This window comes from Caretta caretta, chromosome 1 (assembly GCF_965140235.1).
Source record: "Caretta caretta isolate rCarCar2 chromosome 1, rCarCar1.hap1, whole genome shotgun sequence".
Classification (NCBI taxonomy): Eukaryota; Metazoa; Chordata; order Testudines; family Cheloniidae; genus Caretta; species Caretta caretta.
In genome coordinates, this window is record NC_134206.1 from 124,733,853 (window position 1) to 124,752,236 (window position 18,384).

The window sequence follows — 18,384 nt, forward strand, 5'->3', positions numbered from 1 at the left end:
AGGGCACCACAGAGGGCAATACTGATTGTTTACAAAAAGGTACTGTGACTTGAGTAAGCGATCCTCCAGCTTTGATATCTCTAAACATTTAACTAAATTACCAAAGATGCAAGATTAAATAGCACATATAGCATTTCTCACTTCTTGTATTTTTCAGGCTCTCTCTCCAGTGCTCTAAGCCACCAAAATTAATTTTTCAGTAATACAAATCTTTTCACACTCACAGCAAATTTACATTAAATGCTTTAAAATAGCAGGGTCAGCACTACAAGTTTGCTTTAAAATAAGGAATGACCTTTTCAAAGCAAGTTTAATTTAACCAAATCTGAAATACCACCATTCAATTTTTAAATCCAATATATTAAACTAATAGGAAATCAAAGCATTTATAGGGTCATGGGGTTCTTTGCCCTCTCTTGAAGGTCACCTTAAAGAGACTAGTGCATTAGACTTGGAATTTAGAATTAAACTGTAGGTCATATTTACGTTCTGGTTACCTCTAAGTCCATAAAAACTAGGAAATTCTGAGTTTGGCAGCCAATTTTTTCCTAAATAAATAGGATACAAAAATGTCAGGCATGGTATACAAGATAGCTTGGAGACACCTCTTGCTCATAGATTGGAGGTGGGCGTAAGTTAAGAACAGGATGAATGTATTAGCTCTTGAAGTTTTAATACATCCAGAAATTATGACAACACTTGATATCTGAATGTAGGTTTTGATACCTTTTAAAAATTACATTTGTTAATTTTTCATAACTAAACTAGCACACTTGCAAAAGTTTACAAAATAATGGAACACTTCTGCTCTATATAAGTATAATTTTAACTGATGAGCAATATTTGAAATGCATAATCACTCAAATAATAATGAACCCACTTCATAAAATGGTGGATTTAACTCACTGGTTGCAAAGTTGCAATTACTCAGATACTTGTGCAATACACAGTAATACCTTAAATTTTCTTTAGTATAGACGGAGCTGATCCATGAAGTTCAAAATGGTAATGTCTTATTGAGTTACATAATGTGTGGAACTCAACACAGAGCATGCTAAAGGGGCTACATTCATATTTGGGCAAAGCTGCAGCCTATCTTTTTGTACCTAGTTTTAGCAAGAAGTAAGTTAATATCCATGGGGAAAGTGCATGTAGATTATAATGGAACTATTCTTTCAACTCAAATGGTGCTAATTAAGTATACCAACCTTTCTATTTCACACACATCTGTAAACAAATCAGGCATATAAGTGTTATGCTAAATTAATTTTTTGTAGCTTTCAAAACAATGCACAATTCATGTAGCAGGACTAAGGCACAGTATCTACTTCCTTTCAAAACCACACAAACATGTTACATTTTGAAAAAAATAAAACTGGTATTCAAATATTCCTAGTTAGTGAAGAACTTTCATGTATTTCATGAGGTTTATGGAGATCAAAGTTGTGCCTTCACAAATAGGGGAAGCAGTTATATAGAGAAGAACATAAACAAACCTGAACCTGCTGGAAAGCTTTTAGTCTCTTCTTGAATCTAGAAGGTAAAACAAAATCACATCCTCGAGCTAGCAATGCCAACTCCTTTCTTAGATCAGGATCTTGCCGCAAGGAAATCTCTTTTATCCTCATGCTTTCAGATTTCATATAATATCTGTGTGCGCCAGTCCAGGCACTTCAGTCCAAGTAAATAGCAGAGCCTTTCTATTATCACACAGTGCCACTTAGAGCAGCAGCTGCGCTTTAGTTCTGTGACATTCTAAGAGAGCCAGCTCAACTTAGCCTGCGCCATACATTAAAGAGAACTTGGCTGGAATCACAAAAACAGATTGGAAAGTCACTTTAGGGGCTTGCCCTTTTGCTGCATGCATTCCAAAGACTAAATGGGATGGTATGGAAAGAAACAAACCTGTTTCGAGAATCATCTTTATATAAGCAGCTCCCAATTTAAAAAAGGCAAACTCTAGAGGAATGTAAAGATGCCAGTTTTGCAGTTTTTTCTTTGCCTCTTTCCGTCGGAAACCACCCACTCTCTAGCCTCAGTGAAGTATTTCATTGAGGGATAAGGCTTATTACACAGCAATTAAATTTTAAGTTGTTCAGCCCTTTAACAGCAAACTCTGCAACTTTAGAGAGCATGAGGCAACCGCAAGATAAACTTCAAACAAACTTGCTGGGATAAGCTGTTGTAAAGCTCATGTTCACAGTTTCATAAGATGAAGCTTCTGTATTTGTCTGAACAATTATTCACATATTGCAGGATTTCAGTCATGTAAAATGTTAAAGCAGAAAATATTGAGCAATAAAGTAGGCAAACATTACCACAACTGAATCGCAGAGATGGCAGCTTATAGCAGGAAAGGGAAGATTTAGATATCACATATGAAACTGCTTTATCAGGATGAACTTTTCTTGCCCAAACAAAAGTACTTTAAGTACTGCAAAGACAGACACATCTTAAAATAAATATGAACATAATGTTTCAGTAGCAATGCTGCAGTTAGAGATAGCAGTTTTAGACTTCTAGTTTCAGTTTATTGTAGTTTAAAAATATTTTTGGGACGGAGGCTCAGTTTCAGTTTACAAGATTTACCTCCTCATTTCCCCCATTCCCCCAAGTTTATACTTTTTCATATGATTTTGAAGTGAAAAAATACATACATTCTCCATCTCCCGTGTTCTAACGTTTCAGAATTTTTTAAAAAAATTCTGACTGAAATGGTATTGCTTTAAAATTTCAAATTGTCATAGGTTTACTCTAGCTGTCACTGGGAACACATTCATTTTTAGACACATTTGCTTTAAATGTCACCATTATAACTATTTGAGAATGGCATCCTGTTTACTACCTCCATTTAGCTTGACTAAAACTTTCAGCCCTCCCAGCATTGTCAGTATCTCTAAAAAAAGTGGACAGACTGACTCTATACCTGTGTATAATAGAATGGGTATAGTCCAAACAAACATTGGGAAAGAAACCTAGAGGTTGTTTTTTTGGGATGGGGATTTAGCATGCAGGAAAGGAAATTAGTCAGATGCCAGTGTAACAAGGCTTAGATTTAATTCACAAAACCAACAAAAATTGAAATGGGCTTTCTTTACAGGATTATCGATCACTGGAACATGTAACATACATGTCAAAGTCAATGTTTTCTGAGGAAAATTATGGTTCTAAAGGTATCAGTTATTTAAGAAAAGTATTATTACAAAGTTAACTTGTAGTTATGAAAAATGAAAGCCAGGAAATTAAAGTATGGTTGAAAAAGCCTCTGAACAATTGTATCTTTTAGAGTCAGGAAATGCATAGTTGCACAAACCACCTTAACTCTGATCCCGTCTATTATGTACCAACAAATGTACTTTCTTATATGGTGTTACTGGATACAAGAGACATGGCATTTAACGTGGTACCACACTAAATGAGTCCAAATGTCCTCAATCTAGATTGAGATACGTGTTGGCTTTTATTTTAATTTTAATTTATTTTATTTTGTAGTTTAGACAATATTATTCCTAAACGTTTAATAGAGTACGGATTCATCTAACTGGATAAGGAAGAGACTCTGAAGATCGAGTGAGGACCTCGCATTTCTGTTTTACAGCAAGAAAACAAAGTTTCTATTAAAGCATCAGTTGTACTTGATTTTGGCTGATCAAAAAAAAAGAACACGAGACAAATGGTGAATTAAGTTATCCTTAACAAATTACTTCACAAAATTTGAGTAATCACAAGGTGGTGAGAGCTAAAAGAACTGTGAGACTGTCCAAGAAACAAAACAATATGAACAAATGCCAATTTGTTAATACTGGAGCACACCAAGTTTCCTTAGCAAAACCAGTGATTAATTTGTTAATCATCATCAACAGTGAGATGGAAAAAATCTCTGGATAACTAAATTTTGTGAGACACACAAACTTCAGACCTAAAAGAGCTAGCTGAATGAACATGATTGGAAGTTAATTGCATTTATCAAAACATGGTTACAGTGAAAGGAACAATCTGAACTATCCACACACATTGCTGGATTCCAATTAAGGTTTGTCACTCAGGAAAGATCTTGGGTGTCACTGTGAATAGATCAACAAAACCTTCTGCTTAATCTAGATCAGATCTCTAAAAGCAATGTTAATATGCATAAATAATTGGATGGAAAAATTTAATCTTTTAACTCAGTCTCTTGGCCTCGGTGATGTCTGGTATTGAGTTCCACAGGTTATTATAGTTGTATAAAGTATTTCATTTTTATCATATTTGATATCTTTCAGGGTTAAAGTTTCCCCTTTTGTATTATGAGAAAGAAAATAGGAGTGTACACACTTTTCTATACTTGTTTGCAGGGAGAATTTCCTCTCTTTATTCAGCAATATTATAGGCCACACATGCTATTAAGGTCATATTTTAATGTGAAGTAGTGAAGGTCAAAACTAATTTGACACTGCAGGTTACATTCCTATAAACTCATACTGAAGTCCAGAAAATCATCAAAAGCACAAACAAGCTAGTTTGAAGTCTCACTTAAGGTTTGATTTAAAATAATGTAAAATAATGCTGATTTAAAATAATGTAAAAGGAAACAAACATTAAGTTTTAATCACACTGTCAAGTATCAACATCCCCCCCCAGCTTGAACTATTTTAGTCTGGACTCTCCTTTGCTTCCCAGCAAGGACTTTAAATACAGAAGGTTCTCCTGCAGCCAAATGAGAGGTTGTTTGCATTCCGGAAATATCTGTTTATATCTGGAAGCCTTGTATCAGCACTAGACTTGGATGGAGGGAGAATAGTTTTCCTCTCTTTATAAGAAAGTGTAGAGGAGACAAATATACACAGATACTAGAACAGACTCACCAAATTTGCAATAAAGCAGATTCCACACTATTGAACCAATTGAAATGCACTTACTGAAGCACTGAATCACAGCAGCGCAGTTCACAGGAGCTCTAAACACTGCATCTCTCAGAGAAGAGTCCCATCACTACTAGAAAAAATGCATTCCAGTCTTTAAGGCTTAGTATTGTTTCCTATTGATAAGGCCTTGTGTAGTCTGGACAATTTTTGTAGCAAGGTCCCTGGATTCCGTGGCAGCTTCAGATAATAGTTTTAAATAGGCAGTTTTAGTGAATTAAATATTAGAGTAATCAGTAGAAGAGTTACATTTATTTTGATACTAAGGGCTTGTCTACACTGGCAATTAACAGCGCTGCAGCTTTCTCGCTGAGGGGTGTGAAAACGCCCCCTTGAGCGCAGCAAGTTGCAGCACTGTATTGCACTGGGAGAGAGCTCTCTCTAGGTGCAGCGCTGTGACCACAGAAAGCACATTAAAGCACTGCTGCGGCAGCACTTTAGCATTGCCAGCGTAGACTAGCCCTTCGTTCAATTTTATGTTTTCCAAATTATGTTTTCAATATATGCACATTTTTGTACTGACTAATGTCCAACTTGTGTACAAATTAGAAGGCAAAACTGCAGGTTTTAGAAGTTGCCCAAGAGAGTTGGTGTGCATGAGATTGCAGGTAAACACATTAGGTGGATGTTTCTGCTAAAGAGATCAGTGGTGAAAGAGTTAATGTTGACACTGAAATTATCAAATGGAGGTTTCAGAGTTACACTGTTGAGAGGAATGAGAACTATAGTTTCAGGCTCTTTACAGCCTCAGGAAGACAATACTATGAAGGGTGTAAACTGGTCCATTTTTCATGGTCCCCCCCACAATGTTAAGGATTGGGGGGGAAATTAAAAAACAAAACAGCTTCTAGAACACAATTCCGGGTCAAATATCACCTTGTGGAGTGGAAGTAGGCTACCACAAGGACTTCCTTGTTATTTATAAAAAGAAAAGGAGTACTTGTGGCACCTTAGAGACTAACCAATTTATTTGATCATGAGCTTTCGTGAGCTACAGCTCACTTCATCAGATGTATACCGTGGAAACCACGGTATACATCTGATGAAGTGAGCTGTAGCTCACGAAAGCTCATGATCAAATAAATTGGTTAGTCTCTAAGGTGCCACAAGTACTCCTTTTCTTTTTGCGAATACAGACTAACACGGCTGTTCCTCTGAAACTTGTTATTTATGACCCTCAAATGTGCTCATCAGAAACATGAAAACTAGAAAAAGCCAAACTACTGTGAAATCGAGATTAGATACCCGATTCCAGGTCCCAGAAGTGGAATGCCCTAACTGAGATCAGACTGTAGTCCAGTGTGACCATCCACAGAGATTAATGCAAAACCCACCTCTTTATAGATTTTTTTTATGGGTAGGCTTTTGTAATGGCCCACATTTGTAAGCTTGGGTGCTTACCTAAAAAAGGTGAGCACTTATAGCTGCCATTCCAAGGAGAGAGAGAGAAAGCCGAGGCTGATCACTTTCAAAGCCAAGCCACATATTTAGGTGCCCAACTTATCCAGTTTAATGTTTTCTGCTACAGCCCTTAGTATTTTGTCTAAGTATACTTCGACTAGTTTGGAGGGAAAACCACACTGGTTTGGTTTAAGGACCTGGCCAGAGCACGAGAATGCTATTTTGAGGTTTGCCAACAAAAAAAAGGATAGTTGTAGTCTAGGCTGGTGTTTTAATGAGTTTATGAAGTCCTGCAGACAGATTTAGAAATGTAACTGCTTCTAGGTATACACTTACCTTGAATCACCTTAACTTAAAGCTGAGAGAGTAATCTGGTACAAGGAGAGGTATTTTTAAAGTACATGAATGACAACCCTTTATCAGTAGCTACTTCCAACATAGCACCAGCTGTTCAGTGCTTCATCAGTCTGACATGAATTGAATTTTTAACTAATCCTTTCAAAAGTGCATTTGTATCTTGGAATTCCACTGGGTTTCCAAAAACAGAATGATTGCTGTATGAAAGTACAACCACCACTTTAATTCAAGCACCACATACTACCAGTATATGTAATTTGGTCCCTGAAATCACAAGATAGTAATTTTGTTTTAATTATAGCAGCAGAACTGTTTCCTGCATGTGTTTCTACCACATTTGTCCCCTCCCTAACAGTCCTAAAGCTCAAAGACAACAGAACAGGAAGGGTTGGAACGTGGACACCACAACTTTTAAGACCTCAAGAAGACTAAAAACCGGTTAATCGATAGATCACAAAGTAACTAAGGGCTTTTCTACACTGGCACTTTACAGCCCTGCAACCTTCTCGCTCAGGGGTGTGAAAAGACACCCTCCTGAGCGCTGCAAGTTTCAGAACTGTAAAATGCCAGCGCTGGGAGCTATTTGTGGTGGTGGTTTTTTCCTATGGCACTGGGAGTGCTCTTTCCCAGTGCTATGCCACGATTACATAAGCCATGTTAAAGCGCTGCCGCGGCAGCACTTTAACATTGCTAGGGAAGACATGCCTTAAGTGAGGGGTTTCTACTGCAGTCCCACAGGGATCTGCTCTCTGGGCTATGCTATTCAAAATATAAAATCACTGCTGATAAAATGTGTAGATGACAAAAGCTCGTGGTAAATAATGATGAGGGCAGGTCAGGGACAGACTATCTGGAACACCTGGTAAAGTAAACATTTGTTTTAAACACAGCCAAATGCACGGTCTAGGAAACCCCACTTACAGGATGGGGATGTAGCTTGGAAAGCAGTGACTGAAAAGGACTCAGGTGGTCACAGTAGACAACCAATCTAACATGAGCATCAAGCGCAATGCTTTAGCTAAGTGGGTGAGAACACAAGCTTTGGATATACAGGCTGAGGAATATCGAGCAGGAGTAGGGAGATTAGTATTATATCTGAATGTAATATTAGTGAGATCATTATTGGAATAGTTGTTCACTTCTGGTGTCCACAAGTCTATGCTGTTAAATACTGGAAAGAGGTAAGAAAAAAGCTTCAAGGAGGATCTGATATTTGGAAAATATGCAGTCACGGATACTAAGGGTGTGCTATGCCACAAGTTCTCCTTTTCTTTTTGCGAATACAGACTAACATGGCTGTGACTTTGAGACCTTTGTACAGCTTTTCTGGAAGTGTATCCTTGTTAGTTATAGGCCTTGACCTCCTTTTCAAGGAGGAGCCCTATGGCTGTTAGTCTGAGACTACATCCCTGCCTGCTGCACCTGTTTCTCACTGTGGCTTCTTCAGCAGATCCAAATAAGCCTGGACCCCCTCTGTTGGAGACTTACTCTTGTGGGAGCTATACAGCAACTGTTTGCAGTACAAAAGACAGCTTTCAAAAAATAAACTGGCATTTATTAGTCCACTATACAGAATACAGTATTTAGGGCTTTGGGTTAAAATGATCAAGCAAAACTAAATCTCTTCCATCTGGCTTGCCAGCATCTCCTTGTTTAGTTAGCGGGGTCTTACTTTTGCCATCATCTGGAAGGCAGACTGCATGCTTGCAGCCAACTTCCCTCATCTTGCTCTCCCATATGAGACTGAATTACCATCAACTGTGAGAACAGGGTTCTTATCAGGTGTTTCCTAACACTTCAGAGTCCTTTTTTTCAAGTTTCAGTCATACTGTTTTCACATGTCCTGCCCCTGCCCAGGAAGGGTGGAGGTGTGGTCAGACATGTAATTTGCCTTTCCACATCCAAAAAGTCCCCTTGGTTGGCAGCTGTTACACTGAAAGACCAATGGTTGAACCATTACCTCATATCTCTAAGGTAGTTTCATTCACATTTTGACAGATCTTGATAGTCCATTCATACCAATTCCAGCATGTCTTCGTGACCTAGTCATTTGATATCTTATTCCCCTTGTTCCTGGAAAGAAATTAATCCTTTCATACCCAGTAGGTAACAATACAAAAGTGGCTGGGTAACTGAGTAACAGTTCTTAATAAAAATACAGAAATTTCCCACATTCTCCACACGTGCCTTTAAAGAAAAACTAAAGAAGCTCAATCTCTTTAGTTTAGGCAAGTGAAGGTAATACAAATCAAAAAACTAAAAGTACCTATATATTGGTAAGAGACTTGAATCCTAAAGGAAAAAGGCATAATAAGATTCTATGGATGAAAACTGAAGTTATGCAAATTCAGACTAGAAATAAAGTGCACATTTTTAATAGCAAGGGTAAATAACCACTGAAATAACTTACTTATATATGTGGTGGATTCTCAGTTATTTGAAGTCTTGATATGCAGACTTCCTAAATGATATGCTATAGCTCAAGCAGAAATTTTGGCTTAATGCAGCAATTACTGGGTAAGATTCTTTGGCCTTGTTATGCAGGAAGTCAGACCAGATGATTATAATGATCCCTTCTGGCCTAAAGAAAAGGAGGATTCTTTAAAAGAAGATTAAAAAAAGTTTGTTACAAAGGCAAGAAGCACATAGTGATTAATGTTACATGGACAAATGAGAAAAATCTAATACATCAAGCATCTTCAACATAGCTATTTAGCCTAATTAACCCTGAAAGCAAGTTGACTATGGAAAACAAACCCCAATAAGGAAAGGAAAAGAAAAGTTTACTCACTAACCCCCTCAGTTTAACCTTCTTAACCCTCACAGCCACATCTAGAGTAGCAAACAAGTCATGTTTAAGAATATGTTAGCTAACAGTAACTATCGTGGTGTTAAACCCTAGCGCAGATGTGGTTTAACACTTTTGAAAACACGAAAAAAAGACAGCCCTTGCATGGCCTCAACAGATTTTGCTTCTCAGAAGGATTCTGAAGTTCAGTGACAGTAAGGGAAGGAGTAGCTACAACAAGCAGAAGTATCCACAATCCACTAGTAACTGCTCGTAAATGGCAGTCACAATGTAATTAAATTTAACATCCTTGTAGGGGGGAAAATACCAAAGAAAGCCACCAAAATAGCATCTAAACATCAAAAAGAGGAACTGCACAAGAATGAGGAAACTAGTTAAATGGAAATAAAAAGGAACAGTAACAAGAGTGAGATGCCTGCAAGCTGCACGGAAACTTAAAACACACCATAACAGAGACTCAAAGTAAACGTATGCCCCAAATAAATAAATAAATAAGGTTAAAAACAAAACCAAAACAATGCCACTATGGCTAAACAGAGTAACAGAGATAGTTAGAGATAAAAAGACATCCTTTAAAAATTGGAAGTCAAATCCTGCTGAAGAAAACAAAAGCAGCACAAACTTTGGCAAGTCAAGGGTAAAAGTATAATTAGGCAGGCCAATACAGAACTGAAGAACAACTAGCAAAAGGCAAAAACTAAAAGCAAAAATTATTATATATATGTAAGTACATCAGAAGCAGGAAGCCTGCCAAACAATACTTCTGAGGGCATTCTGAGCCAAAAAATTAAAAATTCCACACCAAAAAAATTAAAACTGCACACAATATTTTAAAATTCTGCAAATTTTATTTGTCAAATAAATGTGGAGGCTCCAGCATGGTACTGGGGAGCATAGGCCACTGACAGCACAAAGGTGGGAGATAACTGCAGTTGTTGTCCCCGGGGACATGGACTTGGCCGTGAGGCTGCGCGCAACCCTGCCATAGTGCAAGAACTGGGCCCACCCCAGAAATACCCCATACCAGGTGCAACAAGTGTGGGAGACAGGATCCAAATATGGAAGCGCTTAGTGTGGGGGGATCCAGGTATGGGTTGAGAGGGTTCTGTGTGGGGCAATCGGGCAGCTCAGTGGGGGGATCTGGGTAGGAGGGGACTGGATGCACAGGAACTTTTTGGGGGGGTTCAAGGTGCAATGGTAATAGGACTCTGTAGGGGGTTCCAGGTAAAGGTGGTTGGGGTTCAGCAGGGGGGTCTGGGTGTGTGGGGCTTGGGGGTCCAGATGCTGGGGGAGTGGGGCTCAGTGGGGTGGGTATCCACGTGAAACTGGTTGCGGCTCGGTGGGGTGGGAATCTGGTTGCGGTTGGCTCATCAGGGTGGTCCAGGTGCAGGAGGAGTGGGGCTCATCGGGGGTCTGGATACACAGGGGTTAGGCAGATGTGGGAGCAGCTCTCTGTACAGGGATCCTTTCCCCTACAGTGAGAAGCAATGGATGCAGGAAGTAAGGGGGGGGGGGTTGCAGAACTTCCTACAGCCAGGGGAGAAATCTGAAGGTGGGTCTCACCTGGCCCTGGATGCCATGCAGGGGAAGAGCATGTCCCATCCTCCCCAGCCCAGCCCAGCCCAGACTAGCTGCTGAGCTCGACGCAAGGTAGGGACCACCAGTTGGGTCTTTCCCAGTGCCGCCTCCATGCCCTCAGTGATTTAACTCTCTGCTGCCTGCCCTGAGCACATGAAACATACTGCTGGGGAGGGTGGTATGACTGCTCTTGTGGATTCCCTTTGCTTCCCCGTCAGAAAGTCATTTTTCTGCAAGCAAGCAAAGAAATCTTCAGGGGACCTAAATTCTGTGCATGTGCAGTGGTGCAGAATTCCCCCAGGAGTAAAACAATCAGTGGGCCAATGGACAATGAATGTACTAAGGGAGCACTCAAGGAAGACAAGGCCACTGCGGGGAAGCTACAGGAATTCTTCGCATCAATCTTCACTGCAGAGGATGGAGGGAGATTCCCACATCTGTGCCATTCTTTTTAGGTGACAAACCTGAGGAACTGTTTCAGACTAAGGCGTCAATAGAGGTGGTTTTGCATCAAATGGATAAATTTAACCATAGACTCATAGAATCATAGAATATGAGGGTTGGAAGGGACCTCAGGAGGTCATCTAGTCCAACCCCCTGCTCAAAGCAGGACCGATCCCCAACTAAATCATCCCAGCCAGGGCTTTGTCAAGCCTGACCTTAAAAACTTCTAGGGAAGGAGATTCCAGTGTTTCACCACCCTCCCTAGGTAATGCATTCCAGTGTTTCACCACCCTCCTAGTGAAAAAGGTTTTCCTAATATCCAACCTAATCTCCCCCACTGCAACTTGAGACCATTACTCCCTGTTCTGTCATCTGCTACCACCAAGAACAGTCTAGAGCCATCCTCTTTGGAATCCCCTTTCCAGTAGTTGAAAGCAGCTATCAAATCCCCCCTCATTCTTCTCCTCCGCTGACTAAACATCCCCAGTTCCCTCAGCCTCTCCTCATAACTCATGTGTTCCAGTCCCCTAATCATTTTTGTTGCCCTCCGCTGGACTCTTTCCAATTTTTCCACATCCTTCTTGTACTGTGGGGGCCCAAAACTGGACACAGTACTCCAGATGAGGCCTCACCAATATCAAATAGGGGGGGAACGATCACATCCCTCGATCTGCTGGCAATGCCCCTACTTATACATCCCAAAATGCCATTGGCCTTCTTGGCAACAAGGGCACACTGTTGACTCATATCCAACTTCTCGTCCACTGTAACCCCTAGATCCTTTTCTGCAGAACTGCTGCCGAGCCATTCGGTCCCTAGTCTGTAGCGGTGCATTGGATTCTTCCGTCCTAAGTGCAGGACTCTGCACTTGTCCTTGTTGAATCTCATCAGATTTCTTTTGGCCCAATCCTCCAATTTGTCTAGGTCCCTCTGTATCCTATCCCTACCCTCCAGCGTATCTACCTCTCCTCCCAGTTTAGTGTCATCTGCAAACTTGCTGAGGGTGCAATCCACACCATCCTCCAGATCATTTATGAAGATATTGAACAAAACCGGCCCCAGGACAGACCCCTGGGGCACTCCACTTGATACGGGCTGCCAACTAGACATGGAGCCATTGATCACTACCCGTTGAGCCCGACAATCTAGCCAGCTTTCTATCCACCTTATAGTCCATTCATCCAGCCCATACCACTTTAACTTGCTGGCAAGAATACTGTGGGAGACCGTGTCAAAAGCTTTGCTAAAGTCAAGGAACAATACGTCCACTGCTTTCCCTTGATCCACAGGGCCAGTTATCTCATCATAGAAGGCAATTAGATTAGTCAGGCATGACTTGCCCTTGGTGAATCCATGCTGACTGTTCCTGATCACTTTCCCCTCCTCTAAGTGCTTCAGAATTGATTCCTTGAGGACCTGCTCCATGATTTTTCCAGGGATTGAGGTGAGGCTGACTGGCCTGTAGTTCCCAGGATCCTCCTCCTTCCCTTTTTTAAAAGATGGGCACTACATTAGCCTTTTTCCAGTCATCTGGGACCTCCCCCAATCATCATGAGTTTTGAAAGATAATGGCCAATCACTCTGCAATCATATCCACCAACTCCTTTAGTACTTTCGGATGCAATGCATCCCCATGGACCATAAGAAGTCAGACCAGACAGCATTCACTCAAGAGTTCTAAAGAAACTCAAAATAGGAAATTGCAGAACTACTAACTTTGTTAGTCTCTAAGGTGCCACAAGTACTCCTGTTCTTTTTGTGGATACAGACTAACACGGCTGCTACTCTGAAACATAACTTTGATGTTTAGCCCATCGCTTAAATCAGCCGGTGTACCAGATGACTGGAGAATATCTAATGTAATGCCAATTTTTTAAAAAGGCTAGAGACAATCCTGGCAATTACAGCCAGTAAGCCTAATTTCAGTACCAGACATGTTGGTTGAAAATTATCAGACACACAGATGGACATATGTTGGGGACAAATCAACACTGCTTTTGTAAAGGGAAAGCATGCCTCAATCAATCTACTGCAATTCTTTGGGGGGTGGGGAGGGTCAATAAATACGTGGACAAGGGTGATCCAGGGGATATATTGTACTTGGACTTTCAGAAAGCCTTTGACAAGGTCCCTCACCAATGGCTCTTAAGCAAAGTACGTGGTCATAGGATAAGAGGGAAAGTCCTTTCATGGATCAGTAATTGATTAAAAGATAGGAAACAGAGTAGGAATAAATGGCCAGTTTTCACAGTGGAGAAGGTAAATAACAGGGTCCCACAAGGATCTGTACTGTAACCTGTGCTGTAATATTCATATATGATCTGGAAAAAGGGGTAAACAGTAAAGTGGCAAAGTTTGCAGATGCTACAAAATTACTCAAAATAGTTAAGTCCAAAGCAGATTGTGAAGAGTCAAAGGGATCTCACAAAACTGGGTGACTGAGCAACAAAATAGCAGATGAAATTCAATGTTGACAAATGCAAAGTAATGCACACTGGAAAACAATTCCAACGATACATACAAAATTACAAAATCTAAATTAGCACTCAAGAAAGATCTTAATCACTGTGGATAGTTCTCTGAAAATGTCTGTTCAATGTACAGCAGCCGTCAAAAAAGCAAACAATGTTCTGAGCCATACGAGAGAGAGAGAATAAGATAAATCCATGGTACACCCACACCTTGAATATGGTTGCCTCATCTGAAAAAAGATGCTGGAATTGGAAAACGTACAGAGAAAAGCAACAGAAACAAATTAGGGCTACGCAGCAGCTTCCATATGAGGAGAGACTAAGACGACTGGGACTGTTCAGTTTGGAAAAGAGATGACTGGGGGGGGGAGGGGGATTTGATAAAGGTCTATAAAATCTTGAATGGCGTGGAGAAAGTGAATAAGGAAAGGTTATTTACCCCTTCATGTAATACAGGAATTAGGGGTCACCCAATGAAATTAATAGGCAGCAAGTTTAAAACGAGCAAAAGGAAGTACTTTGTCACACAATTCAGTCACCTGTGAAACTTGCTACCAGAGGCATGAAGGCCAAAAGTATAACTGGGTTCAAAAAAGAATTAGGTAAGTTCATGGAGGATAGGTCCATCTAAGTCTATTAGCCAAGATGGTCATGGTAATTGCCCGGTTTTGTTCATTCCCCTCTGAAGCATCTGGCACCAGCCACTATTGGAAGACAGGATACTAGGCTAGATGGACCACTGGTCTGACCCAGTATGGCCATTCTTATGTAAAAACATGCCCCTTTGATAGTCGGTTGGTTACTATGCACTAAATCAGAACTGAAAATTTTATCCTTATCAGCTAAAGGACTGCAAGCTAGTCTTTTTTAAAAATGCAACTACACTTCCTGGTGAACTAACTTCTGTGAAGGGCTTTCTCAGTAATTTAACTATTACAGTATGCTCCCATTTATCTAAAACTCTATTATCCCAACTGCCACATTAACTGAATCACTTCTTTGTCCCACAGCATGAGATACTTGCTGCAGAGGTCATGTGTTTCATGCTGGGGGACAAGGCAAAGATTCAGACAATGCAGATGTTTGGATAATAGAGCAGAGGCCCCCGGCCAGGACTGCGAGGAGAATGACAGGATCCGGGATGCAGGAGTGACCACTCTACTGCTGACTGGCTCCTATGGCACCACAGGAAGCCCTCTGCAGAAGTGAATGAGCAGGGCTGTGACTGCAGTTCTGCTGAAGACTCCCTGTGATGCCACAAGGCTGGTGACAACTGATCCCTGAAGGCATGAGGTGGGCGAGGAGGAGGCTGCAGTCATGGTGGGGCAGAGACCACTGTGAGGAGGACAAGCCTCCATATGTGGATACCTCACTGCTGAATAGTTCTTGCCCTCTCTATTATCGAAACTCCCAATTACCCAAATAAAATGCGTGAAGTATATTATATAGATAAAGGGATGCATTACATAATTTTCATTTTCTAATTAAGCTAGAATCTTAAATTTGGTACCCATTCATTATGAACTGAAAAGTATAGGGGGAAAAAAACTAATTTGACATTTTCCCCAGATCAATGAAGCTTTTACTTAGTTATATTAATTTCTTACATGAGGCAGTCATTTGGAACATGAAGCCTCCAATTTAGAGAAATTAAGGTCACCTAAGGTTACCAATTCTATTTTATGGATTTCAGCCAAGGAAACTGTTTGAAGTGATAAGTGTGGCACAAACAGACATTACAGACATGTCCACCCAAAGGATTACAGCTTTATTATAACTTGGGCACATAGCGACTGCTATAATTAAGGCTGCCTTTGTGCTTGCATTCTGAAGGACCATTTTTGTTGCTTAAAATTGAAGCTGACCTATCATTGATGTCTGAACAAATCAATGATTTGCAGGAGTAGCACTTTTTTTGAAGATTTGAGTGGGACATTTTTACAGCTTAACAGCATCTAGCTTTTGAAGGGACAACTGTGGTATCCATTAGTTCAAAATTTAGCTTTAGCAATACTGGAGGAAGTTGAGGATAAAATTTAAATCAAGAAATGATTAGCTCATGTCAAGTAAGGAGCTAACTAAGTTTTTCTGATTCCAATTTAATATGTTAAATGTTTTGGATTAGATTGAGTAGTTAAGGAACAACCAGTCTTCATTTTGCTCTCTTTAATCTAGTTGACCATTTAAATTCAGTGTTACCATTTTCCAGTGACTACAGACTACAACAGTAGGGTAAACAGAAAGTGTCCAATCCTCTAAATTAGTTATGAGTTTAATTATTGGATCAGACAGATCTGGTGTAAAGCTGTGAAACTTCATGAACTTAAATGAGTTGCATCCAACTTCCAAAATCCATATTTGTCCTACGCCTAAAGGATTCATGTGAATTTGTATTTTCTGGAGAAAGCTAATTATACTTTTGGAATTTTACTTGCTTTCATCAGTGAAGATTCCAAAAAGCAACACAGAGGAAGAGCACATCAATATTTAAACACTATTACTAATAAAATTAGTATTTAGAAAATTGAGAATTTTTTAAAAAGTCAAAAATTTAGCTGCTGGTTTGGAACATGGCTAATTGGAAGGTTTTTTGTGTGTTTTTTTTTAAAAAAAAAAACACTAACATGAATAAAGAAATACGCCTAATCAAAATTAACTTTCTGGTTACCAAGACAATGAGGAGAAATGAAAAATTCTTTGTTCCAGAGTCATATGTGCAATGAGTGAACAACAAAGAAATACTGCATAAGAAAAACAGTAAAACAGAAGAGCAAAGCTAGTGAATGAATAACTTCAGCATCTCTTAGATCAAAAATTTATACTTGGTTCTTCAGTCAGACAAACAATGCTTCCTTTCTAAGTTGTTCTGTACAGTGACACTCTTAATGTATACAAGACACCAATGGTACACCAACTTGCCTCAAGTGCAATTATTTCATTACTGAAGTTGAGGTATGATATGCTGTTCAGAGGAACATTGCTTAGCTACATTTTTCCAGATCTAAAAAGAAGAGTTTATGGCAGGCCCTTCCTCCCATGGAGCCAGAGAAACATCTTTATATTGATTATATCAGTACTGATAACCCTCTCACAGTACTTGAGGTGGAATGACACTATCAACAGGAAAAAACACAGCATCTTTTCAGGAAAGCATACCACAAAAGTGTATGTTTGATGCAATTATATCTATGGTCTCTGGAAGACTAAAGAGCCTGTTGTGCTCTTAAGTCAAAGCCCTGAATTGGTTGTCATTGCTATCCTTATTTAGTATTTGCACTCAGGGGAATGAAAGTACTGGGCTTCACCCAGTCCTGTACAAGAGCACAGGGTGGTTTCTTGTGCAGTATAGTGATGGCACAACTGGCACAGGACAAAGGACCATTCAGTCTTATGTTACCATTTACTGAACACAAAACATGTTTAAATTTACAAATAAATCAATACCACCATTGAGGCTGTACCACATAGCAACACTGTTATAGATAGACATACAGAGGCAGACATGCTGTATCCCAATCTATGCAGTTATGTTTTAGTGTTCATGTGTAATGATTTCGGGGTTATGTCTGTACAGCTTGCCCCAACCAGATCTGCAACATCATACAATAGGGATTTATAGTTCAAATTCTACAGAACTGTCATTAAGTTTAAATCTTAACAAAATCTATGCAGCATAAGCAATGGCAAATTTCTTACCTGATCGTTTACTCTCTTAGTAGCTTCTCTCCTTATTCATCATCACTAATAGGTTAATGCCACCTACCTATGTAGTTCAGAGATTATCCAGTGTTGTTGCTGGAGGCTCCAGGATTTATGCCCTGCTCTTCAGATTAGGCCACAAAGAGTTCTCCCAAAACTGTAGAAATACTCCAGCTACCCATTATTATCAAAGACAACAACTTGACATAATGTATGAATTAACCTTAAGATAATTATATGTGAAAGTCTCACTTTAGAGAAAAAAATCAGTTTTTATTTTGTTAATTTACCAAACTACTGGATGGGTGGAATGAGATGAGAAATGACGCTAACACAAGAAACAAAAACAAAAACAAAAAGACTTTCCTCCCTATTCTGCTCCACACCGCCTCTCCTCATTCTCACTAATGGGAGGCAGTGACCAGAAAGCAGTGAATCACAGGAGGAGGACAACAATAAGCAGTATAGTAGAATAAGAAGCAGGAATAGAAGTTCCCCTATATAAAACAAGGAATTATGTGGGAACATTAGCATCTTCCTACAAAAGGCTGCAGCTGCAAAGAAATTGAATCTTACTTGCAAATCTTCCTCAGACAAGGTCATATATTTAAGACTGCCGTAAGGCATTTGATTTGGTACTTCATAACATTTTGATAAAAAACAGAATGGTACAAAATTAATGTGGTTAAAAGGTGGCTAACTGATGATTTCACATTTACAAGTT

The 18,384-nt window shown here is 39.7% G+C and overlaps 1 protein-coding gene across 6 annotated transcripts in view; it reads right to left on the bottom strand.

Moving 5' to 3' along the window:
- PPP2R3B (protein phosphatase 2 regulatory subunit B''beta) overlaps positions 1 to 18,384 on the bottom strand; it is an 89,749-nt gene that overhangs the window by 55,458 nt on the left and 15,907 nt on the right. The window contains exon 1 of one of the 6 annotated variants that reach the window (XM_048859565.2): positions 1,497 to 1,830. The exons of the other annotated variants lie outside the window; for them this stretch is intronic. Coding sequence (XP_048715522.1) covers positions 1,497 to 1,643 — 147 coding nt within the window. The 5' untranslated portion in view covers positions 1,644 to 1,830. Of the gene's footprint in view, positions 1 to 1,496; positions 1,831 to 18,384 lie in introns of those variants that run through there. 6 annotated transcript variants of the gene reach the window in all.